This window comes from Gopherus flavomarginatus, chromosome 4 (genome assembly GCF_025201925.1).
Source record: "Gopherus flavomarginatus isolate rGopFla2 chromosome 4, rGopFla2.mat.asm, whole genome shotgun sequence".
NCBI classification, from domain to species: domain Eukaryota; kingdom Metazoa; phylum Chordata; order Testudines; family Testudinidae; genus Gopherus; species Gopherus flavomarginatus.
The window spans coordinates 52,007,171-52,030,876 of NC_066620.1; the positions used below are offsets into that span (position 1 = coordinate 52,007,171).

At 42.4% G+C, this 23,706-nt stretch overlaps 1 protein-coding gene across 1 annotated transcript in view; it reads left to right on the forward strand.

Annotated features, from left to right (window-relative positions):
- Positions 1 to 23,706, forward strand: part of TGFB2 (transforming growth factor beta 2) — a 78,322-nt gene that overhangs the window by 33,082 nt on the left and 21,534 nt on the right. Inside the window, exon 2 of the mRNA XM_050950249.1 lies at positions 15,528 to 15,691. Within this exon, the coding sequence (XP_050806206.1) occupies positions 15,528 to 15,691 (164 nt within the window). The remainder of the gene's footprint in view (positions 1 to 15,527; positions 15,692 to 23,706) is intronic.

Sequence of the window (23,706 nt, forward strand, 5' to 3'; positions counted from 1 at the left end):
CCTGTTCAGGAAAGCTCTTAACTGATTTGAGTGGGACATAAGGTTAACGTTAAGCACAGGCTTAATTGCTTTCCTGAATCAGAGCCACAGACCTTTCATACCACTGTACTATAGAAGATTCAGACTGATTTTATCATTTATCCCACACATATTCTTTTCTAATTGGTTGAAACTCTTTGCACATTAATAAAGGGATAAGAAAATCTTTTATATGAAAACAACAATGCTGTGAAACAAGAGCAAAGTGATTACAGTTGGATTCCCCCGCTCTAAGATAGAGACACATAAACACAACAGTCTGAACAGCTCAAACTGAATTGTGAAATAGCCTGAGAATGTATTTTCACTGCCATTTCCTTGATTTCAACACCACTAAGTTTGTCATGTATGACGGCTTTGTGGTTGTTGTGACACTGTTGTAGAAAATTGGATTTAGGGAAAGCTTACTTAGTAGTTCTTTAAATAATTCAGAATGTTTCCAATTCTCCCCCTCCCACCCCCAGCACAGCTTGCTTCAGCAGTGGCATGTTTTTGTATTGTATGAATAGTCTGTTAGCACTGAGTCATGATGTCAGTGTATAACCGGGAGGTAACCTTAGGGGTTCCAACCATTTTACTGGGTTGTACAACAACACTTGCAGTTACAAGTCCTTTCCCACAGACGATTAAAATGCAGTTGTGTGTTCAGAGAATTAAAACATTGTCCTGGTAATATAGCATTGAAAAGCTTAACTCAGCTGCTAAGAGAATTTGTGATGGCTATGTGTATTGTGGGAGTTGTACGGTTTACAGAACCGGTGTTTTGGGCCCAGCCTGATTTTAGGGACATAGAAAGATCAAGACCAGTCTCAGTATAAATTAAAAGAAGAGTAAATCTGTGCAGGGTATAGCCTTGAAAGTGTACTAAATCAGTTTTTGGTGTTGAAAGTTTGTGCCTGTGCTTTACTCCAAAGATAATGGATTAATCACAATCCATTTTACAGTCACCCAGGACTGGCCTCTGGTACCCCAAAAAACACACAGCCATGAATCCTCCAAATCAAGGGGACTGCAAACCAATTTGTGGCTGAGGGGGGTAGTGCCTCATGGGCTGCTGCTGCTGACAAGGTAGCAGCAGGCCTCCTCTCAGCCTGCTGACTGGCTCCCTGAGTACCCCGCATGGAAGGCTATATTATTAAATGGATTTAGCCTGGGACTAAGACCTGAGGATTCCTGCATTCTAATCTGACAGACAGTGAATTCTTTCTGGGGGGCTAGTCAAATCACTTATCCACTCTTTGTTTCTGTGTATCCATATATAAGATGGAGGCAATAATGCATATTCCCATACCTACTTAACATATATAGTGTTGCCAGTTTTGGTTGGACGTATTCCTGGAGGTTTCATCACATGACATAATCTTTAAGTAAAGATTAATTTTTAATTCCCAGAAACTTCAGGACAATCCTGGAGATTTGGCAACCCTAGGGTGATAAGAACGGCCATATTGGGTCAAACCAAAAGTGCATCTAGCCCAGTCTCCTGTCTTCTGACAGTGGCCAATGCCAGGTGCCCCAGAGGGAATGAACAGAACAGGTAATCATCAAGTGATCCATCCCCTGTCTCCCAGTCCCAGCGTCTGGGATTAAATAGTGAATTAATGTTTGTAGAGCACTGTTGTACGTGTGCTAGAAGTCTCCAGATTGCACACGCTCGCCCTCACAGGGACTGAAGCCTAGAGCTCCAAACTCCAGTCTCATTTGGAGAATGTCCCCTTGAAATTAAACATTTCTACATAGTACAACCCTAGCCTCCACTTCTGCAGTGGAAGAGAGCATAAAGTTTTGCTCCAGACCCTTTTTACATAAAATGAACCTGTTAAGCTTGGTGTTCCTCACAGAACCATGATTTTGACCCACCCTAAACTCCTCAGCCTGGCCCTGAGAATGGTGCTGTGATCACAGTGGAAAGGAGTTATTTATATTTGGTAGGGGGGTAGGGAAAGAGGATAAAAAAGTGGCCCCATAGACCCTAGAAATATTCAGGCCTTTTCTGAAAGTGTCAAATACTAAGGAATCCATTGAGAAATATCATCAGCTGTCCAGTATGCCCACTCAGGGCTTTAAACATAGCTGAAATAAGGTTACTTTCTTTTTCTGACTTATATGTATAGTATGTTTAGTTTATTAACAAACAATGGTGACAAATCTTTTTGCACTTGGCGCAGTATATTGAAAACTGCATTCTTGCTGCCTCAGAGCTGGCCTGAGCAGCCATATTGGCATCAGACCCCTGTCTCCAAGTGCAGGTGCATCCTGTCCATCTGCGGCAGGTTCCCCTTGAAGTCGTTAAGATTCCATGATTCCCATGTGCCTCTCTCTGACCTTATGCCTCAATTCCAATACCTTGAGAAATCTTAGAGCCGTGAAAAGAGGGATATGCACAGCAGGTGCAGCGACGTAGCTATGCCAAGAGTCTCATATGCTGAAGAGAAGAATAGATTTGTAACAGAAGTAATGTTTGCAATAAGTCTGATGGATTCAGTAAAACTATGTCTGGACAATATTTTTTTTTAAAAATATGGCTCATTAGTAAATTGGCACTGAGATAACATCCCAAAGCCAGGTTTAATCCTGTCAGTATAAATGAAGTTGATGAGGCAGGTGCCAAAAAGAGGACAGATTTAATAATAATAAACACAGACGCAAACCCAGCCCAATACTTAATCTCCTGTTGATAAGAGAATGAAAAACACTGTCTTTCATAAAAAACATTCTTGGGTTTTTTTTATTATAATTATTATTTTATTTTTACTACCACCCTCAAGAAGTCTGCATATAGAGCAGTATGGTTTACAAGTAATGAAGCCAGGCTTTTCAGTGTATCTGCCAATGAGGATGTCTCTTATTACAGAGCCCTTCTTAAAACTTCATTTCAGTAGTCTGCAACCAAGAAAGGAGATGGGGAAAAGAAAGGAAGAAAAGGCCTTTGTTATGAAGTAGCCTGTGGTCAATCTTGCAAACACTGCAGGAGTTGAATCTGATATGTTTTAGGCATCAGCATGCTCAGCTTACCCAATACAAGAAATTCAGAGGGCCTCAACTTTACCGGTTAATATCAGAGGGGTAGCCGTGTTAGTCTGGATCTGTAAAAGCAGCAAAGAGTCTTGTGGCACCGTATAGACTAACAGACATTTTGGAGCATGAACGTTCGTGGGTGAATACATCCGACGAAGTGGGTATTCACCCACAAAAGCTCATGCTCCAAAACGTCTGTTAGTCTATAAGGTGCTACAAGACTCTGCTGCTTTTACCAGTTAAGAGGGTCAGTTTGTGTTCCCCGATCAGTTTCTTAAATGGAGATGGGAGGTAGTGCCTGTGATTCTTGCTTATAAATTCTGGCTGAAAAAGGAGCGGCACTCCATGGGAAGAGATGAAAGACACTTTGGGTATTTTTCTTACATTCCAGTGTAAGCAGAATAGCAAAGTGCATACCTGAGAATTTTCCAAACACAACACACATCTATTTACATATTTGATTTCAGTGGTGATACATGATAACCTGGGATTTCATTCAAAGGATACCGATGGTGATTTGGAATGGTTCTCCTTCCTCAGACATTCAGAAAATAGCTGGCGAAAGCGGAAGGACTGTTTGTTGGCAACTTTAATCAGGAGAAAACATGAGGCAGAGAGTGTGAAGACTGTCATCTTGTGCCGAAAAAACCCTCTTCCATTGTTACACTAGATTGCTGTGCATGCAGGGTGAAATCCTGGCCCTATTGAAGTCAATGGGATTGACTTCAGTAGGGCCAGAATTTTACTCCAGAGCTTTAAAGTGAGGCTGGTGGCCCTGGTGGAAAGAATTGTGCTAGTGGAAAGGTTCGAGCTAGCATGCTGAAGATAGAAATGTTGATTTCCCAGCTCGGTTCTGCCACATCTCACCAGGAATAGAAAATCATGAGACCATGTGACTGCAGTAATGATATGAGATTCTAGGGTAGAGCAAGCAAAGCTTCACTGTTCATTTAGCTATAGAATTATATTGGTCTTTTTGCCTTTGTGTCATAAATGTAGAACATTCTGATGTGTAGCCACCATTAAGTTTTGAGCCATGAGTGTCAATTACTAATTAAAAAAAATAGTTAAAGGACCTGATTCTCATTTACATTCTTGTAAAGGCCCCTTTACATTAGCAGAGTGGTGTAAAGGGGCCTTAGTGTAAATGAGGTTCAATTTCATAGCTTTAATCATTTTAATTTGTGTACGTTTTAAGGATGGTCCAGGATGGAAAGCCAACTAGTACCACCAAAGTACTTTTGGGGAACTTGGTTACCCCTTCTAAGTAGTCCAAGACAATTGTTGGACAGCCCAAAATATGACCTGAAAAGAGCTCTCTTGATATGCACCAAGTGTTATCATCAGTGCTCAGCCCCTGTGTTTCAGCATGAGAGAGGAAAAGCAGCAACAAAGGATATAAATAAAGCAGAGGGAAGGAACGAGATGAGTGAATGTGTGCTGTGAAATTTCTTTTCAATGGATTCATTTCCAAGCAATCCTAGAGGCAGCAGCAGACTGCATATAGTAAAGCAGAACACATCTATGAAAAACTTGCAGGTGTTTACGTGTAGGTTGCTGGCTGGCCTCCTTTTTTTTTATTTTATTTTTTCTTGCAAAGGGATGAATGTCTGATCTTCCAGAGAGAGAGGGAGAATAATTACTAGTCTTTCCCACTCCAGTGCTGCTTGTTCTGCTTCATCCTGCGAAGAGTAATTTAGAGGGACAGATTCATATTCTGGGAAGGGTTCCATATTCATTTCTAAGAAAATAAAGCATTCAGCACTGGTCACACTAAGTCCTTCTTTGGTCTGTCACTGTGCCATCAGCAGTGATTGCTTTGTCCCATCTGGATTCTCTGTGCTCTGAGCAGGAATATATAACTTCATTTATCATTTTATAATCCTAGAGATGTAATGTTACACAGCACTCACGCAGAAAATAAAATAGTCTAGCACAGCCATGAAGCAAGATGAGCTCTGAGTGCACGTTGGAAGAAAGAGAAGGAAAGTTTTCTAGGGGAGGCCACAGACAATTATCCCGTTCTTTCTCTGGTCAGAGGTTTCAGCCATTTAAATATAGCTTTCAAACACCTCTGTAGTTCAGAGATATTTGGATCAAGATTTTGATTCAGGGCTTTGTGCTTAGTCCTACCACACTAGAATGTTTCCCCCGATACTAGTAATGTTTCTTCTATAGTGGTCCTGCTCTTCTGTTCAGTTCTGACCCTTTACCATTCCACTTCTCTTGTGGGGGAGAAGTGTCATTTTTACAGGAACTCAGTCTTATTCAGTGGAATGCATTCTCAAGACAGGAGGAATTTTAAAGGGCCAGGATCATGCCTTGTGTTTGACTGAATAGCAGTGCTGACTGAAGTACTAATAACAAAAGGCCCTCGCAGTCCATATGGTAATTTACTCTAACATATATTTAAACATGTAAGTCTGATTGCACAGCATCTAGTCTTTGTTCTCCACTCTGTACCACTAGATTTCCATAGTCATTTCCTTTTCAATCTAAGCAGATGTTAGATGCACACATACAACTCCCTTTCCAATCAATGGGATTTTTGTGCATGGAAAGACTTTGTGATGGTGTGTATATATTTTAAGGTTTTACTCTCACTTTCCGACTAGCCCTGAGTCGCAATCGGATCCCCCATTCTGTTTTGCAAATGGATGACCCTGCAACACTTTGTTTAGGCTAAATTCAACAAAGTCTCTCTGTCTCCAAAAATAAGTGTATTCTAATTTGTTCTGTGGCCTGTTTCTCTTAATGGGAGCCTCTTAGCTCCCACATAATGTCATTGACGTGTTGTGAAATGCAGGAAGCATGGGTTAGTAAGAGCACACGGACATACAGGTAATTATTTTACAGCAGGCCTTCTTTTGAAAGGGAATAGTAGCTGTTGAAAAAAACCAGCTTTTGTTATCCACTGACATTAAATATGGTCACCCTTCTCTATAAAGGCCTTTTCCTCTCACCTCACCCACCAGCCATCCAGACTCTTTCACTATCGCTTTCTATTTTGGTAAAATTCTCCTACAGCGGGTGGCAGCGTGTGTGGGCTGGAATGAAGCAGGCATGCGTAGTATCTCTTTCTCCAAACTATTTAGCTCTTGCTGTCTCTACTTTGACAGCACTTAGCGTTTGGTCTTGTTTTTTTAATAGTTCATTCATCTGCAGGAAAGGAAGAAGGAATGGGTGCCCATGATGCTGTGCAGCATCCAGTGACATATTAATGTTGGGTTTGTTAATGGCATGTAATAAGCAATATGAAGAGAAAGAGAAAGATACAGAGAGGATACACAGATGTTTTTTCATAACATTTTTGCCTTTTCATTTAGGCCGTGCCCAGTGTGTTACTTTATAGCCCACTGTGTGGCTTTTTGATCACACAGACACTTGTGTTCAACAATTGTTTGCATGTTTTTGTAGTTGGTCTGTTTATCGCACGTTTGACACCATTATCCTAGGCAACTAGCAGGGACTGGGAAAAAGGTTTTTGCTTTATGCCTTTTGGAGAAGGGAGCCAGGGGCTGACGAAGATTTAGGTCAGATTTTCAGTAGGTCTCACCACCCATAATTGGGGCCAGATATTCAGGAGCACTCTGTTCCCATTACAGCACCAGAATACATGCCAGATTTTCAAAAGAGCATAGCATGTGCTGAGTGCTTTTGAAAATCAGGCCACAAGTGTCATAGTAGCAACTACTGGTTGCTATGTTTTTTTGGAAAATCTGACCCTTATTTAGGTATCTCTGTGGGAGCTGAGCAACTTTGAAAACCTATCCCAAATTACGGGTGCTGAGCATCCAGAAAATCTGGTCTTTCTTGTCTTGGCTTAAAGCACCGGAAGAGGTTAATCCATGTCTGTCAAAAATATGTTAGCATTAGTTTCACAGTTTGCAAATGGACCTTGGGTCTCTTTGCACCAGGGTGGGTTCCAAGCCTCAATTAACTCACTGTTTCATTGCAGCTACAGTCTATCAGAAAGCAGTGGCTGTATGTGCCTGATAAAGGCATGATAATGTCGACTATATCTGAGACCTTTGGCCATCACCAGACACAGGTCATCTTTTCAGATAAACTAGCAGTGCACCTACATGTCCCTGTAACTTTACTCTTTGGTGTTAAGTTTCACCATCCTCCCCCACATTTTGAGGGAGTGAAGTTGCTGTTATCCTTTCTCCTGGCCTCCTCAGCTGCAGGGACTGGATGTGTTTTCAGTAATACATCCAGTCTGTTCCTGCCATGTGGCACAGAAGATGGACATGCATTCACTCTTGCTATCTTGCTCAGCAGCCCTTCTCCACCCAGTAGCACACAGTAAATGAGAAAGGGAGAAGGAAGAGCCAGAACTGACTATGTTCAGTAGGGTAATTGTTTTGTAGCCTGTATTGGTGGTATGGGGTGGCATTGCACAGAATAGCAGCATTAAGCTGTGGAGTCATGCTCTGCTAGCTCAGATTTGGGTAAAGAACTTGCAGGGCCTGCAGAGCAGCAGGTGAGAGTGCTGCATAGGTGGTGTGGGTGTATAGCCATTTACTGGCTTCTTTGTTTGTTTTCCAGATTGAATTATGTTTTAAATTGAGATTGCAAAGATTAGTTGCTTCATGGGAATGGGAGTGGAAGGGAGACCAAGAGAACATGCACAGTCAGAGGCAACATGAGGCAGGGGTGGGGACACAGAGTCATGTGACCCCCCCCCCTAGATTTCTGCCTGGCCTTTTGCAAGGTTACTGCTGGGCACCTGTCCCATTATTTGTTTGGGTCTCGCACCAGGACCTGTGGGTGATTTAACCAGGGCCATAGAGTGGCTGATGCACAGGAGCCCCCTCCGGGGGGACGGGGCACCTTGGAAACCACATCTGGAAGGAAACCACCCAGCCTCCAGGGGCTTGGGGCATGGCCAGGGCTGCCCCATTCCCGCGCTTGGATTTCCTGTTGACTCAGAGCCTGCCTTGCTCAGTCATGTGATGCTGCCGGTCCCCTGCCCTGCGCGGCAGCTGGCGGAGCCAACCCAGTCAAGTGACCGTGGAGGCCTGGCAAGCTGCACTGCAAGCTTCACCCTGCGGGGAGAAGCAGGAGCAACAGCTGGACACTGCAGGGAAGAGCTGCTGCTTTCTGAGAGGGGAGACTAAGGGCAAGGGGGAGGCCTGCCCGGGTGTGTGACCTGAGCTGTTTGAGGGGGTGGGGGAAGAACGGCAGTCGAACCTTTAAATTGTGCCCTCCTGCTATCAACAGTTATGCATCGTCTCAGTTAGAAAATTACATCTTTTTCTAACTGGCCAACTTTCCAATCAGGTAAACATATTAATTTTCTTATTGTATTGTAGATTTTTACAGAGGAACAGCAGTTCAACAGTGGAACATTAAGCACAAAGTTGGTTAATTATCGTCTTGTAAATCCATGACCCCCTAAAACTGTATGGCTGTAGTTGGCTGTGTGCAGCATGGATAGAACTCACCTCCTCCTGTTGTAATACTTGTATCATTTCAGCATAGATCATAATCTATTAGTTAGCAGCAGAACAGGGCGTGTGATGTACATTGAGTCCTGATAGGCAATTCATGAAAATATAAAGAGAAAATTACACAGATAGATTCCCTTCTGGGTATGGATTGATCATAATGACTCTAAAGAGTTCATAGCTAATATGGAAAGAAGTTAATTAAATAAAGACCTCGTCAGTATTGATTTGTGTAAATATAACTGATTGGGAAAAAAGCCAGTTTTCTGGGTAACTAGAGTAGGAGTCCTGTCTCGGGCTAGGGTTTTGAGTTGGAATTTTTTCATAGCAAGGATTTGGACTTGACAATTCATGTTCTTAATGGTGGCATATTGTCTCTTTACTGTTCTGCTGGGTTGACAGTTCTAGCAGCCAATATCAGTGGTACAGTGACTGATTTGATTTCAGTTGTCATCAGTCCTCAGTTTTCCCACGGCTTCAGAGGAGTAGTCAGCAATTGGGTCCCAAACCTATTCTCTTTCTTCTGCCTTTATGTTAAGGAAATATCTCTTCCTTTCTCTCTCTCTCTCTCTCTCTCTCTCTCTCTCTCTCTGTCTATCCAAATATATTATGTCCATTGCCATGATATATAGATACCAAACACACAAATTCAAAGTACCGGGGTATGAGATTGTGAACCTTGTACTCCATTTCCTTTCCCTCCCCTCCGCCTACTGTGATTAGGATTTATTACTAAGGATTATTCTGTGGAATAGATCAAGCTACCTACCATTTTGCTTTGGCCCTCCAGAACAGATTTTTAAAGATATTTAGGCATTGCTGCACTCAATGTTGCAACTTCTGATTGAGTTAGGAGCCTTAGTCTAATTTTCAAAGGGGATTTAGGCACTTAGGAACCAAAATCCCATTGAAAATGAGTGCCTAAATCCCTTTTGAAAATGAGACTTAGGTTCCTAAATAAGTGATGGATTGCAGCGTGGAGTGCAGCAATACTTAAGTGCCTTTACAAATCTGGGACTCCCTCAATAACAGAAGCTACAAACAGATGTGTCTTGCATTATGCTCTGAAAGAGGGAAGACACAAATGCCTCCTGATCTGCGGTGGAAGGGAATTCCATTGCCAGGAGCCCTCAGCTGAAAACTCCCTGCTGTATACTCCCAAGAATGTCACCTTTCGCTCCATCAGCCACAGTGCCCCTGTTGGATGGTAGTGTTAGCAGCGGACTGTGGATGGAGAAGTGGTTGCTGAAGGAGTCTGGTAATAACCCATTGACAACTCTGAAGATTAAAAATTGGGATGTTAAAGCGGATCCAGACAGAGAGCCAGTGCAGAGCTGAGTTTCTGACTTCGTGGCGTCACTGCAGGAAGTTGAATAGATATCTGCATCAAGCTCCACACTGCAGCCACAATATGATCCATCTAGGTCCAAGGCATTGGAATAGCAGATGGAAATCTCCAGACGCCTTTATCGTAGAGGGAAAAGCTTACCATGGGGGCATACATCTGAGCTGTCCATTTGGGCCTCTGAATACTTGAATGTTGAACCCCTGAAAACATGAATGAAGCCTATAGGCATGATTTGGTTCATCTGTATATAGGCATCTGATTGCATTCTGGAGACTGCTTCCCACAGAATTCTGCAGTCACATTGGAGTCACAAGGGGTGAGCAGAATAATTAGCCGTGAGCTTTTGGAATCCAGATGTGTTAGACAACTGTCTCATTCCTTGGAGAGGTTTTCACTGGAAGAGGGCGCCTGACAGCATGGATAGGATCCTGCTGGAAAGATATTCAGGAATAGCTTGCAAGTTGCCTTTCCCTCCACCCCCCAGTACATACAGCTTCAGTTGTCACATGCCATTGTTGTTAAAGGAGGGCTGCTCTGGACAAGAATCCATATGTAGGGCCAGGAATGAAATCTAAACAGGAGGTGGGAAGGAACAATGTCATGTTATGCAAAAGTGACTGCTGCCTATTAAAAAAAAAAGAAAAAGTAGGCTATTGCTATCAGTGAGTTGCAATCTAAACAGCCTAAATGGTTCTAATAGTCAGAGGGCTAGGGACCTCTGCCAGAGTATAGAAAGCATAACAACTGCATTTAATAACAATCAAGCTACTCTTATAAATATTTGCATATGCTTCTTCAAAGCCTAGTACATGGCCATTCATATAATTCAGTTAGGAAGAATAAAAAGGAGAGACAGAGACAGAAAAAAAAAGGGACCCCATGTTTTGTAACTGTCATAATGAAGAACGGGCAGAGCACCAGAAAGAAGAGGAGAAGGAGGGGAAAATAAAAAGCAAAGAAAACCCTCCAAAGTTTAATAAACACAAAAGGGAATAAAAATAAATCTTTGAAGCATTTATTACCAGTCCTTGATGGAAGGATTAGATTGAAGCTCTCAGCCTTTCCAGTGTGGGTGGATGTGTGAAGTCAGTCCTTATGGTTTCTACCAATGAGAAAAGAAAAGTTGTTTACATTTCCTAACAACAGGAAACATATTGAATTAGTTCCACTCATTTGTGATGCTCTTTCAAAGAATGTTTAAGGCTTCTGCTCTCTAACAATGAAACTGTGCTTGGAAACTAAATGGGACGACTTATCCCTGGTGTAAATGCATTGAAATTCTTGGGCCAGAGTCAAAGGGGAGTTGAAGGGAGTCCAACTGTGCCTAATTTGATACAATTTGTATGCTAAGGAGGGGTCAGAAGATGGTACAAATTACAGCATCTTAGAGTCACTTGGGGCCAAATCCAACTTTTTTTAAAGTCAGTGGGAGTCTTTCTACTGTCTTAAAGATGGCTACAATACACAGACTTAATGCTGATACAATAGGATGGATAGATTTCTGAAACCCCAATTTTGCAGTTATTTGTAAAGATTTTGTAAGTTAAGTAACCGGTCCTCAGTTATTTTCAAATCTTTGATATCCCCACACCTTTCGTGTAATGGAGATTGAATTCTATTTTATTTGGCAATGAAAAAATGGTTAAATAAATAGTTACAAATATTGATTTTGTTTGATCAGAAAAAATATATTGGAGAGGTGCGTCAAGGAAACTACTGGCAGATCCTTCAAGAATGCATTCATGGATTAATAATAGGCTGTATCTAAAACAAAAAACAGAAAAGGAACAAGGCAGTATAATTTCTATGCACAACATTGAGCAACCTAGAGGAGACCCTTGCTAGATCTTATTCAGTAGAAATAGAGGAAGAAATATGTGGACATACAGTAGAACTTAATTTAATTCTGACACAGAGGGATAAATGAGATCTTATGTACCTCAAATAAAAGCATATGAACAGGATGTATGTGTTTGTGCATTCGTGTGCATTTGCCTGTGTATATGGGAGGAGTAGCCCTTTCCTAACCTGGTTTATCCACAGGGAGTAAAATTGTAGCCTGTTACCTTAAATAACTGACAAGGAAGGACAATTTACAATTAATCCTAAATACATCAATCATATATTTATGCATTATTAGCCAAAATTATATTTCTCCCATGATGTGAAATCTGAGGGTCCTGTTGAAAATTTTCTTTTCCTAGTAGGACAGGGACCAGGGACAGGTAGTAATCTTGGAGTTCCCTATAACAGAAAAATAAATCAAGGTTATTTCTGCTGTAAATGAGGATGTATCTTCTGGTTCAGACACCTTTCTGATAGAATTTCTCAAAAGTATTAGACTAAATTTTGTTTGATATGTAAAGGGAAGCTTGTAGAAGAAGGCTGTTCCCTAATACTTTGAGAGAGGCCCACAACCATTGTATTACTCAAGATAAGGACTTCCTGTTACCAAGGCTTTATACACCAAATTCTGATTTTAAGATTATAGCAAACATTAGCCAGCTGGGTGGCAAGGATGTTGCCCAGCATAGTGATCAGTTGAGAGTTTGTTTTAGGATGTGGTATATTTGCTAATTAGAGAAGATTTTTTAATTGATGGGGCCAGTAAGAAAGACTGGTAAGTCAATGTGCTAACTGCACTAGTGTGAGGAAATCATTTGACCATGTTGAGTGGAACTTTATTGTGGGAATCCTCTTTCATGTGGGCTTTGGTACGTATTCTGAGAATTGGTTATCTACTATGTATAAGGAAGCCAAACTATGCTTTAGATCAGTTCTTGGTCATCTGAAGTTTTCCTCTTATTAAGAATTACTTTTCAAGTTTAACCATTTTCTAGGTTTTAATGAGATTTTGGGCCATATGTCTAGAGGAGATGCCCTTGTAAAGGGCATAAGGACAGTAGAAATATATGATTTCATTCTTTGCTGATGGGGCCCTTCTCTTTACTGCATTGGTACTTGCCTTGTATTTGTTCTTTACCGTATTCAAATCCAGACAGAATGCGTAAAATAGATGCAATGAACAGTGACAGGTGTGCTAAATGTAAAAGTGAGGCTGGTGCCTTTTTGAAAATTATCTAGAACTGCTGCGTTGTTCAAAAGTTCAGATAGCAGTGGAAAAATACCTTAAAGACATTGTAGATATGCCACATGTTCTTTATCTGTGGGTTTCCATTCTTAATGATCTGTCCTAATCGTCCTCTAGTGGCTTAGAAATAGATTCAAACTTATTGGAGTTGTCTTTTCTATAATGCCTCACAGAAGAAAGATCTCTATTCCATCAGTAGGAGAATGGATTAATGCCCTAAACTCAGTATACTACAGGAAAAGGGATTGAGTAAGGGTCTCCTCCAGGATGATTGAGAAAGCTCAAGAGTCACACTTGGGTTTTTAACTGTCCAGAGGCCCAATCCTATAATGTGCTGGGTGCCAAATGCTTCCACAGCATGACAAGTATTGAGCTGTGTGAAGGGTGGGGAGAATGTTTTGTTTTAAAGGTGGTTGCCCAGATTTTCTGCTGGCATAACCCTGATGAAGCCCATGGAGTTACATGGATAGAGGATTTGGCCCACTTTGTCAATTTGTAATTATGTGTTTTTCATCTTTGTTTCTCTTCTATACAATTTTCAATTTAAAAAAATGTAAAAGAAAAGTCAGACTTCCCCTTAGCTTTAGTGGGAGTTGTATCAGGCCCCTAGCTTCACTTAGACTCGTCTCTGAATTTGGCTCACTGTGCCGACTCTGCAACTGGAGGACCTCTTGCCAAACAGCAGTGTGGAGAATGTCATACATGCAGAGTGTTTTCAGCAACACTATTACTCTTGCACCAAAAAATTAAAAATTCTGCACTGAAAAAATAAAAATTCTGCACACAATATTTTAAAATTCTGCAAAATTCTGCGAATTTTATTTGTCAAATATATGTGGAGGCTCCAGCATGGCATTGGGAAGCACAGGCCACTGGCTGCACAGAGGTGGGAGATCACTGTGCAGCGCCCCCCCCCGAGACATGGACTTAACAGTGAGGCTACACCCAACCCTGATACAGCGCAAGGACTGGGCCTGCCCCAGAAATGCCCCAGAGCTCTGCCCCTTCAGGCCAGATGTAGGCAGGCAGGCTCAGCAAGCCAGGATCCAAGTGTGGAAGGGCTTAGTATGGGGGATCCAGGTGTGGGTTGAGAGAGTTCTGTGTGGGGCAATCTGGGTGTGGGCAGCTCAGTGGAGAATCCGAGTGCGGGGCAGTCTGGATGCACAGGGGTTTGTTGGGGGGTTCTCTGCAGGGGAGTCCAGGTGAAAGTGGTTGGGGATCAACGGGGGGAGGGGTGTGGGTGTACAGGGGACTGAACTCAGCAAGGGGGTCTGGGTGTGTGGGCAGCCCTGCACAGGGATCCCTCCCCCTGCACCTGAGGAGCAATCAGTGGAGGAAGCACGGGAGGGGAGGAGGAGTTTGCAGAGCTTCCTGCAGCTGGGGGAGAAATCTGGGTGTGAGTCTGACTTGGCTCCAGGTGCTGTGCAGGGGAAGAGGAAGTCCCGTCCTCCCCAGCCCAGCCAAGACTAGCAGCCGAGCCCGGTGCAGGATAGAAGGCACTAGCTGGGTCTTCCCCAGTCCCATCCCTTGCCCCACAATGATTTACCTCTCTGGTGGCTGCCCTGGGCACCTGAAACATATTGCTGGGGAGGGTCGCTCACTGCTCTTGTGACTTCCCTTTGCTGCCCTGTCAGAAAGTCATTTTTCTGCAGGGAGGTGAAGAAATCTGCAGGGGACATAAATTCTGTGCATGTGCAATGGTGCAGAATTCCCCTAGGAGTAGCACTATGCATGGTTTGCTGCTTGTGCTCATGGACAAAATTAGGTAGAACAGCTTACGATGATCGCTGAACCCATTATGTTACATGGAATTGGATGTAAGTGCTTGCCATGTTAACATCCGATAAGATTTAGGAGAGGAAGCCTTTTGAAATTTAAACTGATGATTTTTGTAATGCTGTCTTTTAAGATTTTGATTCAGCTTTTCTAAATGTTAAAATAATGACTGTGCTTTTGCCTGATCATCTGCAGTGCACAGCAGGAGTTCATTTTAATATATATGATCAGTTATTGTTGATAGTTGGTCACTGAATATGTAGTTCTCTTTTTGTACATGCTGGTCTATTCCCTTTCCCTTCTAATTATTTTTTGCAGTTTAATACAATCAAAATATTTAAAACAGAAAACACATTGTACAGGGCTGAATATTTTTACTGTAGGCTTTGAAAAAATGAAACCTATATGAGGCAAAGTGCTTGCCATTAAATTCTGTTTTCTTGGAAAATACAATTAAGCCTATGCAAGTCTGAAGTCATTCGCCAGATATCAACTGTCATGAACATGCTCCAATTTATAAGCATCCAGGATTTTTCACTGTTACTTTCAAAGAACAGGGTTAAATGCGTGCCCTGAAATAGAGTTTGAAATGGTTTGTTAATCTCTATTAATCTGCTATTCCTCTAGTCAAATACATGTGTTTATTTTTTTGGTTAAATTGTTAATGATATTAAATTGGCTGTTGGAAACTGAATCATGCTGCACACATTTCCCTTACTGTTTCTTGAGGCTATCTTATGTTGCGGTCTTTGAAAGAACAATGTATTTTATCATTTTAAAAGATTACACTAACTTCTTGCAGATGCCATCCCACCAAACTATTACAGCCTTTACTACAGAATCGTAAGATTTGACGTCTCAGCGATGGAGAAAAATGCTTCCAACTTGGTGAAGGCAGAGTTTAGAGTTTTTCGTTTGCAGAATTCAAAGGCACGGGTATCTGAACAACGAATAGAACTGTATCAGGTAAAGCTCTGACTATTACTGTGGATTGTTTTACTAAGTCCTTATGATAACATTCCCTGCACCTGATTCTCTGGTTTACCCTCAAATGACTCCATTGATTTCAGTGGAGTGACTCCCAGTTTACACTTACGTAAGCGAGGAGAGAATCGGGCTTCATGTGCTCAAAATTGAAAAACTAATTTCAAGTGTCTTCACAGTTCAAGATAGTAAATTAAAAGTAATAATAATACTTTGCACTTCTACATCTCCTTTCATTGCAAAATCTCAAAGTGCTCTACAAATATTAATTCACTAATTAGGTCTTACAGCACCTTTCTGAAGTAAAAAATTTCTATTATCCCTAATTAAACAGATGGAACAAAATGAGGCAGAAAGAGATTAAGACCCAATTTTCAGAAGCACCTTCTAATTTTGGGTGGCTAGCAACTTCAGTTGAAGTCAGTGGGAGCTGTAATGTGCTCAGCACCTTTGAAAATTAGACCTCGGATGTCTACATTTTGGCATGCAACACTGGAGAGTTCTTATGAAACTTGACCCTACACATGACCTGCCCCAAATAACACACTGAGTCAGTGTCAAGAGTAAGGAACAGAATCTAGGATCCTAACTCCATCTAATCACTAGTTTACATATGAGAAATGGGATTGCTGTTCTCAGGCCTAATCACAGACTATTGGGATTGGAAGGGACCTCAGAAGATCATCTAGCCCAACCCCCTGCTCAAAGCAGGACCAATCTCCAAACAGATTTTTGCCCTAGATCCCTAAGTGGCCCCCTCAAGGATTGAGCTCACAGTCCTGGGTTTAGCAGGCCAATACTCAAACCACTGAGCTATCCCTCTCCCCTGATCCCTAACTGGATCAGTGCCTGTTTACTCTTCCTTACCAGAAATGGTCATTATAACATTTCAAAGTGAGATTACAATTTGAGGCTTTATTTGTGGTACTGTTTCTGTATGACAGCCACATAGATCAAAGGGGAGGGAGGAAGCAAAAACAGAGAGACAAAGAGTTATATGTTCTTGTCTCTCTTCCATAGGTCCGTCCTGCTGAGACTTGTTTATATTTTAATAAAATGTATTTTTGATGGTTACTCTGAAAGTTCACCAGGCACTTCAGCTAATGACATATGGTGACTTAGGAGCTCAATTCCCAAGACTTCTCACCAAAGGGGTATGTTGGTTATCATATGGGTATTACAGAAACCACATGATACTTGTGTAGCAGTGCCTCTCTGCTGGGCATTCTGCCCAGGATCATACCTGTTAAACCCCAGTAAAGTCCACAGGGGAGACTCTGGGCAGTATCATTGACTTCAGCAAGACCCCTTGTGGAGTTAAGTACAGCTCAGTGGAATAAGGGTATTACCATTTGCTTTAAGAGTTTGTGCTGCTTTCTTGAAATTGAAGCTCTGCTGCCATCATCCCTGAGAAGCTGTCATGAGAAGTATGCACTGCAGTCATCATTTAGGCCAGGGATACATGGAATTCTGTTGCAAGTGCCCAGCTTGCAAAACAAAGGATCTCAGAATCCTCTTAGAAATCAGCAGCAGAAGTGCTCCAGTTCAGATCTGCAGCTGGTTGTAGACTGGAACCTGGCTTTATTTGATACCCCCGATGGAGTGGGAGATAAGTTCAAATATATATGATATAATTTTGAAGTTTCTGTAACATTCCTTAAAATAAAAAATTGAAGTGAGTCTTTGATGAAGGTGACTGAAGCCCTCTATTTATAAACAAAATAGGCAGATCATAGGGGAGTGACATTGCAAGCTCACTATGCTATCACACCAGTGTGTGTCTCCCTACCCAAGGGTAGTTCAGTCTGTGTACTGACTTGGTCTCCCTACTGAGACTTCCTCTAAGGGCCCAGCTCCTCAATGGTAGTTAGGCACCTGGCTCCCATCAACAGGAGTTACGGTCACAGTGCTGCTGTGGTAGCTAATCAGCATCCTGAAAGGTGTGTATTTGGGGCAGCCTGAGTTAAACCCATTGAATTTCTTCATTTAGGCATTGAAGGACAGGAGGGTTAAAAAATGTGCCTTTTTTAATTGAGTACCTGACTAGTAATGAGGGCCAGCTGGAGCTCATTATTGGGGGTATGAGCGTGAGCAAGCTTGTGCCCTTGGTAAAGTATAGACACCTGGGAAAAGGCAGGTACTTTGACCTTATATATACAGTTATTGGTGAGGGCTGCCTACTTTTTTGTGTTGGGCAGGGGGTAATGAGGGAAAGTTTTCTATCAGTAATAAATCTAGACTAGTGAAATCAAATCTAACTTCCCCAAAGAAACAGAAGGTTAAAACCAGCTAGCTGTGTGTATTCTTGTATAAGAAGAATGGGTCGTGCTTATTATTTTGCTCTTACTTACTGATTGAAGATACCAAGCCTGGGACTATAATACAGTTTTAGGTCCTCAGTGTGATAAACTGAATTTGTTTGCAACATTTCCTCTGCAGCACATCTATTGGAGTGATGGGTTTGTGTGGACAACTGTTCACTGGGTACTGAAGTGAGACACTCTGATTCATTTCTTAAAGGCTTCTGAAAATCTGAGACATCCTTATGGCCAGTTCCCTCCTCTCTTGGTTTTTATTTTCCTTTTCACTGAGGTCTAGTTACCAATCTTGCATCGTTATATGCAGCTCTCAATAAAAGGGTTGACCCCAATCACTCAGCTAGCTCTGTGATGGTGAGTCTGTGCTATAAGGTACTTCACTAGTATTCTGCCTACATGAGCACCACCATCTCTAAGTACTGCTAAATTCTCTTTCTGACCACCCCAAGACCTACCAGCCAAATAGGAGGCAGCAAAAGAAGGGGAACTTGGTGGAGTCTTCAGAAGACCAGTTCTTTGAAGTGCCTCAGTTGGCTCAAAGATGAATTGTTGTCCAATTAAAGAGTTGGAGCTGGAGAGGAAGGGAAAATCAAGGAGGGTGGGTGGGAGAGAGGGGATTAAAAAACCCAGATGTCTTGGGAATGGAGGAGAGCTTGAATAGAAGCATGGGGCTAAGATGAGTTTGAAACTAGAGATAGAAGCTTCAGAAGTGGAGAGGAGAACCTGCATATTGGAGGTAAAGCAAGGAGTGTTGAGGCAGGTTCTTAAGTTCACTGGGTTGGTAGAGGCAGGAAGGAGAGAGAAGAATAAAAGAAAGTTACTATCTGCAGAGACGTTCACAGCCAGCCCCTGTCACTGCTTCTAGTACACAATTCCTTGCACAGACAGCGAGTCTCACACAAGAGCAGCAGGGCTGCTAGTAGGGTCGACCTGCACATTCCATGTTCCCCTTCCATGCATAAATACAACCCTAACTTCCTGCTCCTCTGTGGGATATGTGGAAGGACAACTTGTGCTAGGCTTTCTAGTACTAGTGAGCCTGGAAGGGACAATGTGGCTTTGCATCCCACATGGGGAATATATAATTTGATTATTAGCTTCCCACTCCCTCTGAGTTCAGAAATGAGTATTTGGACTATGTGTCAGAGTTGCATTAATGAGATCCTATTAATTAGTTCCACACCCACCAGTTTCAAGAAATGAGTGTGCATGCGAGTCCTCTACCTATCTTTTTGGAGCTGAATTCAGGCAGGTTGGGAGGGGCAGGAGCCACTTCAAGGGGAAGAAGGTGTTCTCCAATATGTTATGTGCAAGAATGATATGAGGGGTTGAGGGCTCCATGGAAACAAAGAGACCTGGTTAACTATGCCCTGTAGCAGATTTCACCTCATAGTCAGAGAGGCTATGATTTGAACATGTGCAGCGGGACTGGGACTAGTTGGTATTCTTCCTAACCTGGCTAGATAGAAGTGAATGGAGCATGCATGGAAGGACTGGGTCCTAGTATTTGGAGTTAGTGTCATAGTCTGATGTTGGGAACAATTGCAGTCAAAAATATAATGGTGGGAAAGAGAAAAACTAGGAAATTAGCATGTGACAGCTATCACAATGATGAACATTCCTTGCATTCTCCCTCTAGTTCTCCAGGTACCTGGGTCCCTCACCTTACAGAACTACTCCTTCAAGCTGAAAAAGTTAGAAGGCAGCATCTTTGCTCCTCTAAGATCTTCTATGACAGTACTCACCCATTCCTTTGAGGCCTCATCAGAAAATGGGTGCACTGCTTTTTGCTAAGGCCCAATAAAGGCACTTACTTCAGGACTCTATTAAGACAATCTAGGGCCTAGATGCACCAGAACACAAATCACCCAGGGCTCCTCCCCCTCCATTTGGTGTGATGGTGCCAGTGTCTTCTTTCCCAGAGAGGTGGGGTAGTGGCATGGAGCCTCATTCTTACTCCGGGAGCAGTAACAAGGGCCTTCCTCCCCTTAGGGGTAGCAGAAGGGTCCTCTTTCCCCATCCTCAGAGAGGCAGGGTTGGCAGCAAGGAGGCCTCGTTATATTTACCCCAGTAGCCAGAGTGTAGCTGTTTGAGAGGTTGGCCCAGGCCTTCTACACTCCTCTCCTCCTGTCACATAATAGATCTCAGAACACCCCATTGAGGTGCACAGGGAATTTACACTTCTCAAAGCTATTGTTTCTGTCTCCCTGTGGACTCAGGCAGACATGACTGCATCGGTTACATCAGGGGCATATATTCAAGATTTTCTTTACAGCCACAATGGCTAAAAACTTAAAATGAAAGCTTATTTCTGAGGTAATGACATGACTCCACAAGCTGGTCTCAGACATGCACTTATAGTACCTATGCCTTAATCTGGCTCTGATTGACTCTATTCTGTCAATGATATTCCCTCTTCTGTACATTGTGGGGCCACTGTAGATACCAGAGGATTTGTTTTAGTTCTGGCTCTTCCGCTGACTTGCTGTGTGACCATGAGCAAGTCACTTGGTGTCCTTTGTACCAAATTCTGGTGTCTTTTAAATCAGTGTAAATTTGGTGTACTTCTACTGAAATCAATGCCTGAGTAGTGTAACTGAGATCTGAACAAGACCCTGCATGCCTTTGTTTCCCCATCTGTCAAAGGGGTATAATAACACTTACTTACCACACAGTGGCATTCTGAGGATCAGTGAAAAGCCCTGTGCAGATATGAAGTGCTGTATAGGTGCTAACTATTTCATCCTTATCATCAAAGGAAGGCTCTCAGGAGCAGGAATCAAATTTCTTCTGTATTACACAGATGCTGTCATCTTTCCAAGACTGTAACAGGTGGACGGACCCACAGAGATTTAGACTTGTCAAAAGAGCTATAATTTCTGTCCCTTTTCCTCCCTGAATCCTCCCTTTAATCAGTTCATGGTGGCTGCTGAACATCAGCACTCTGGAGAGTGGGAAGCTGGAAAGAAATAAAACAGCACAGCCACAAACACCAGAGAATGATCCTTCCTGCTCCCTCCCTAGCTATCGGCTCGAGAGCATTCACGTGATGCACCTTTGAATGTACACAGAGACTTTAGAGACTATTAGGAGTCTAAAGTACTTTTGGAGGAGGAATAAGATTAAATAAACAAGTCCTAGCATCCTCCGGTGGCCCTTGCTATGTTTTTAAAGATTTATGCCAAATGCAGGCTTTATTAGAAGTTGATCAGATAAAGCTCGATGTTATGGGAATATCTTTGTTCATCAGTGCTTTGAAGACTTCAGCACATCTTTCTTTTATTAAGGTGCTTCTATATTTATGAATAAAGCCTCTGCACTCTTCTGAAAAGGCCCAACTTGTATGAATAACATTCCAAAAATAAATAGGCACCTTAGCAAAGCTGGGGAAGTGAAAAGCTCAGCAGGGCAGACTCCTATCCACTCTAGTTCTGAGAGGTATTGTTTTTAAGGTAGCTTTATTAGGTACAGACTGTCAAACAATAACATGTTAAAATGACTTCCCGTGGAACCGGCGCCATGTTTTGGTAACACATCATAAAGCATTGTGAAGCATGCAGTTGAAACGCTGGTCTTACTGTGGCTGCTATCTGAGGCTGCTATATATATGGGTACCTGATAGGCTGGTAGAAGAGAGGAATGCACCATGTGAAACATTAGAGGAAGAAATAGTCAAGCTGAAATAAGCACGCAGCACCAGGGTAGAGCCCAAGGGGGACATCAGATTACAATGAAGAATTTGAAGAAACTGGGAGCAGAATTTTACCCTTTGTGTCTCAGGGCCCAATCCAAGACTTCAGTGGCATTGGATAAGCCCCTAAGAGCTGAGCAAGTATCAGAGGGGTAGGCGTGTTAGTCTGGATCTGTAAAAGCAGCAAAGAGTCCTTTGGCACCTTATAGACTAACAGATGTTTTGGAGCATGAGCTTTCGTGGGTGAATACCCACTTCGTTGGATGCAAGAGCTGAACAGTAGTCTACACTTCAGACAAAGTTACCTCAAAAATTTTAAGGGCCCCCTTTTGAGGTGCAGAATGACGATGCCATGGAATATATCACCCTATTATAAGTCAGATTTAAATGTAAGCCACAGCCACTGTTCCAAATACCACACTTACAATTCAGATGGCCTTTTGTCTTGTTTTCAGTTAGGGAGTACAGTTAGAACTAGATACTAAAAGCTTGGGCCAAGTTACGCTCCTGTAAATTTGAAGTAATTACATTGACTTCAGTGGAGCAACCCCAGATTAACCTTATTGTAATTGAGAACAGAACTGGGGGGCCTCATTTCTTTTTTGAACGAGAATTCTAAGTGATTCACTGGGCTTGCTAAGTAATGCTTTTTTCATGCTATGGGAAATACTGGTCAGAGAAACTGGATTTGGGAATCTGAACCAGGACAATCTATCTGTATTATAAACCTCACCTGAGGCATTTGACTTCACTTGGCTGGTTCTGCGATGGACTACATATAAAGCAGCTTATTTTGATAGTTATCACAATTTATATGATATTTTCCAGAAATTATACTCCTGCAATCTGAAATTTAGCCTTCACTATGGCAAATACACTGTATGCTGTGAAACTGTAAACTTTGTAGGATATGTGGGCTTAACAGTTTTCTTCCCTGCAAAAGGAAAAAGTGAATTGGTGAGGCATGGCGGGTCGGTATGTCCTGATATGTGGGGTATATTTCTGCCTAACCTGTTTTCTATTTGTACTATAATTCCCTTTTGTCCAAATACTACTTGTCCTGTGAAGTCTGGCACACACCAGACCTTATATAGAGTACCTCTGGCATATCAGTTGATAATGCATATCAGTTGATTAGAAAGAGTGTCATTTTAAAAAAATGTTACATATAACTATCTATTGTGCCAGGGCCACCCAGAGGATTCAGGGGGCTTGGGACAAAGCAATTTCGGGGGCCCCTTCCATAAGAAAAAGTTGCAATACTACAGAATACTATATTCTCGTGGGGGCCCCTGCAGGGCCCGGGGCCTGGGGCAAATTGCTCCACTTGCCCCTCCCCGCCCCCCCGACGGCCCTGTATTGTGCTTTTGGAAACTTGCCTCACCTACCGAAGTGCAGCTATCTCCTGGCTGGAAGCAGCAACTGTTGGAGACAGGGTCTGGGAACCAATCCATATCCTATTAGAAATTCACACAAGTGAATACATATTCACAGCTATACATCATTGCACATAGAAATATAGACCATTGACTGACAGCGATTATTTACAGTTAGTGGCAGGTATACCTTATTAAAGCAAAAGAGTGTCAGAGCAACTGAATGCAGAGGTGCAGTATAGTATTTGGCTACATCTTAGAGTCTAGTAATTAATACCCTCTAGGATACAGGGTTGGGCAGGGTTCCTACCCCCAAACAAGCAGGAGTTGGGAATGTTATGGAGGGAAAAGCTTTAGCCTCCATTTTGGGCAGAATTTCAGGAGTGATAAAGAACCCTGAGCTGTTGAAAGTCATCCTTTTGGCCGATGAAGGAAGAGAGATGACGAGTTAGAAAGAGAGTTTAATAAATCCTGGGTCAGAAGAATGACCACCATAGTATTACAGTGCCTTTTGGGCGCTGACAAGAGCCTGGGGGTCCTTTGGCAAAAGGAGCTGATACTTTGCTCTGATTATTATTCATACAGGACTTCTTTACCACTCTACAGAGAAAG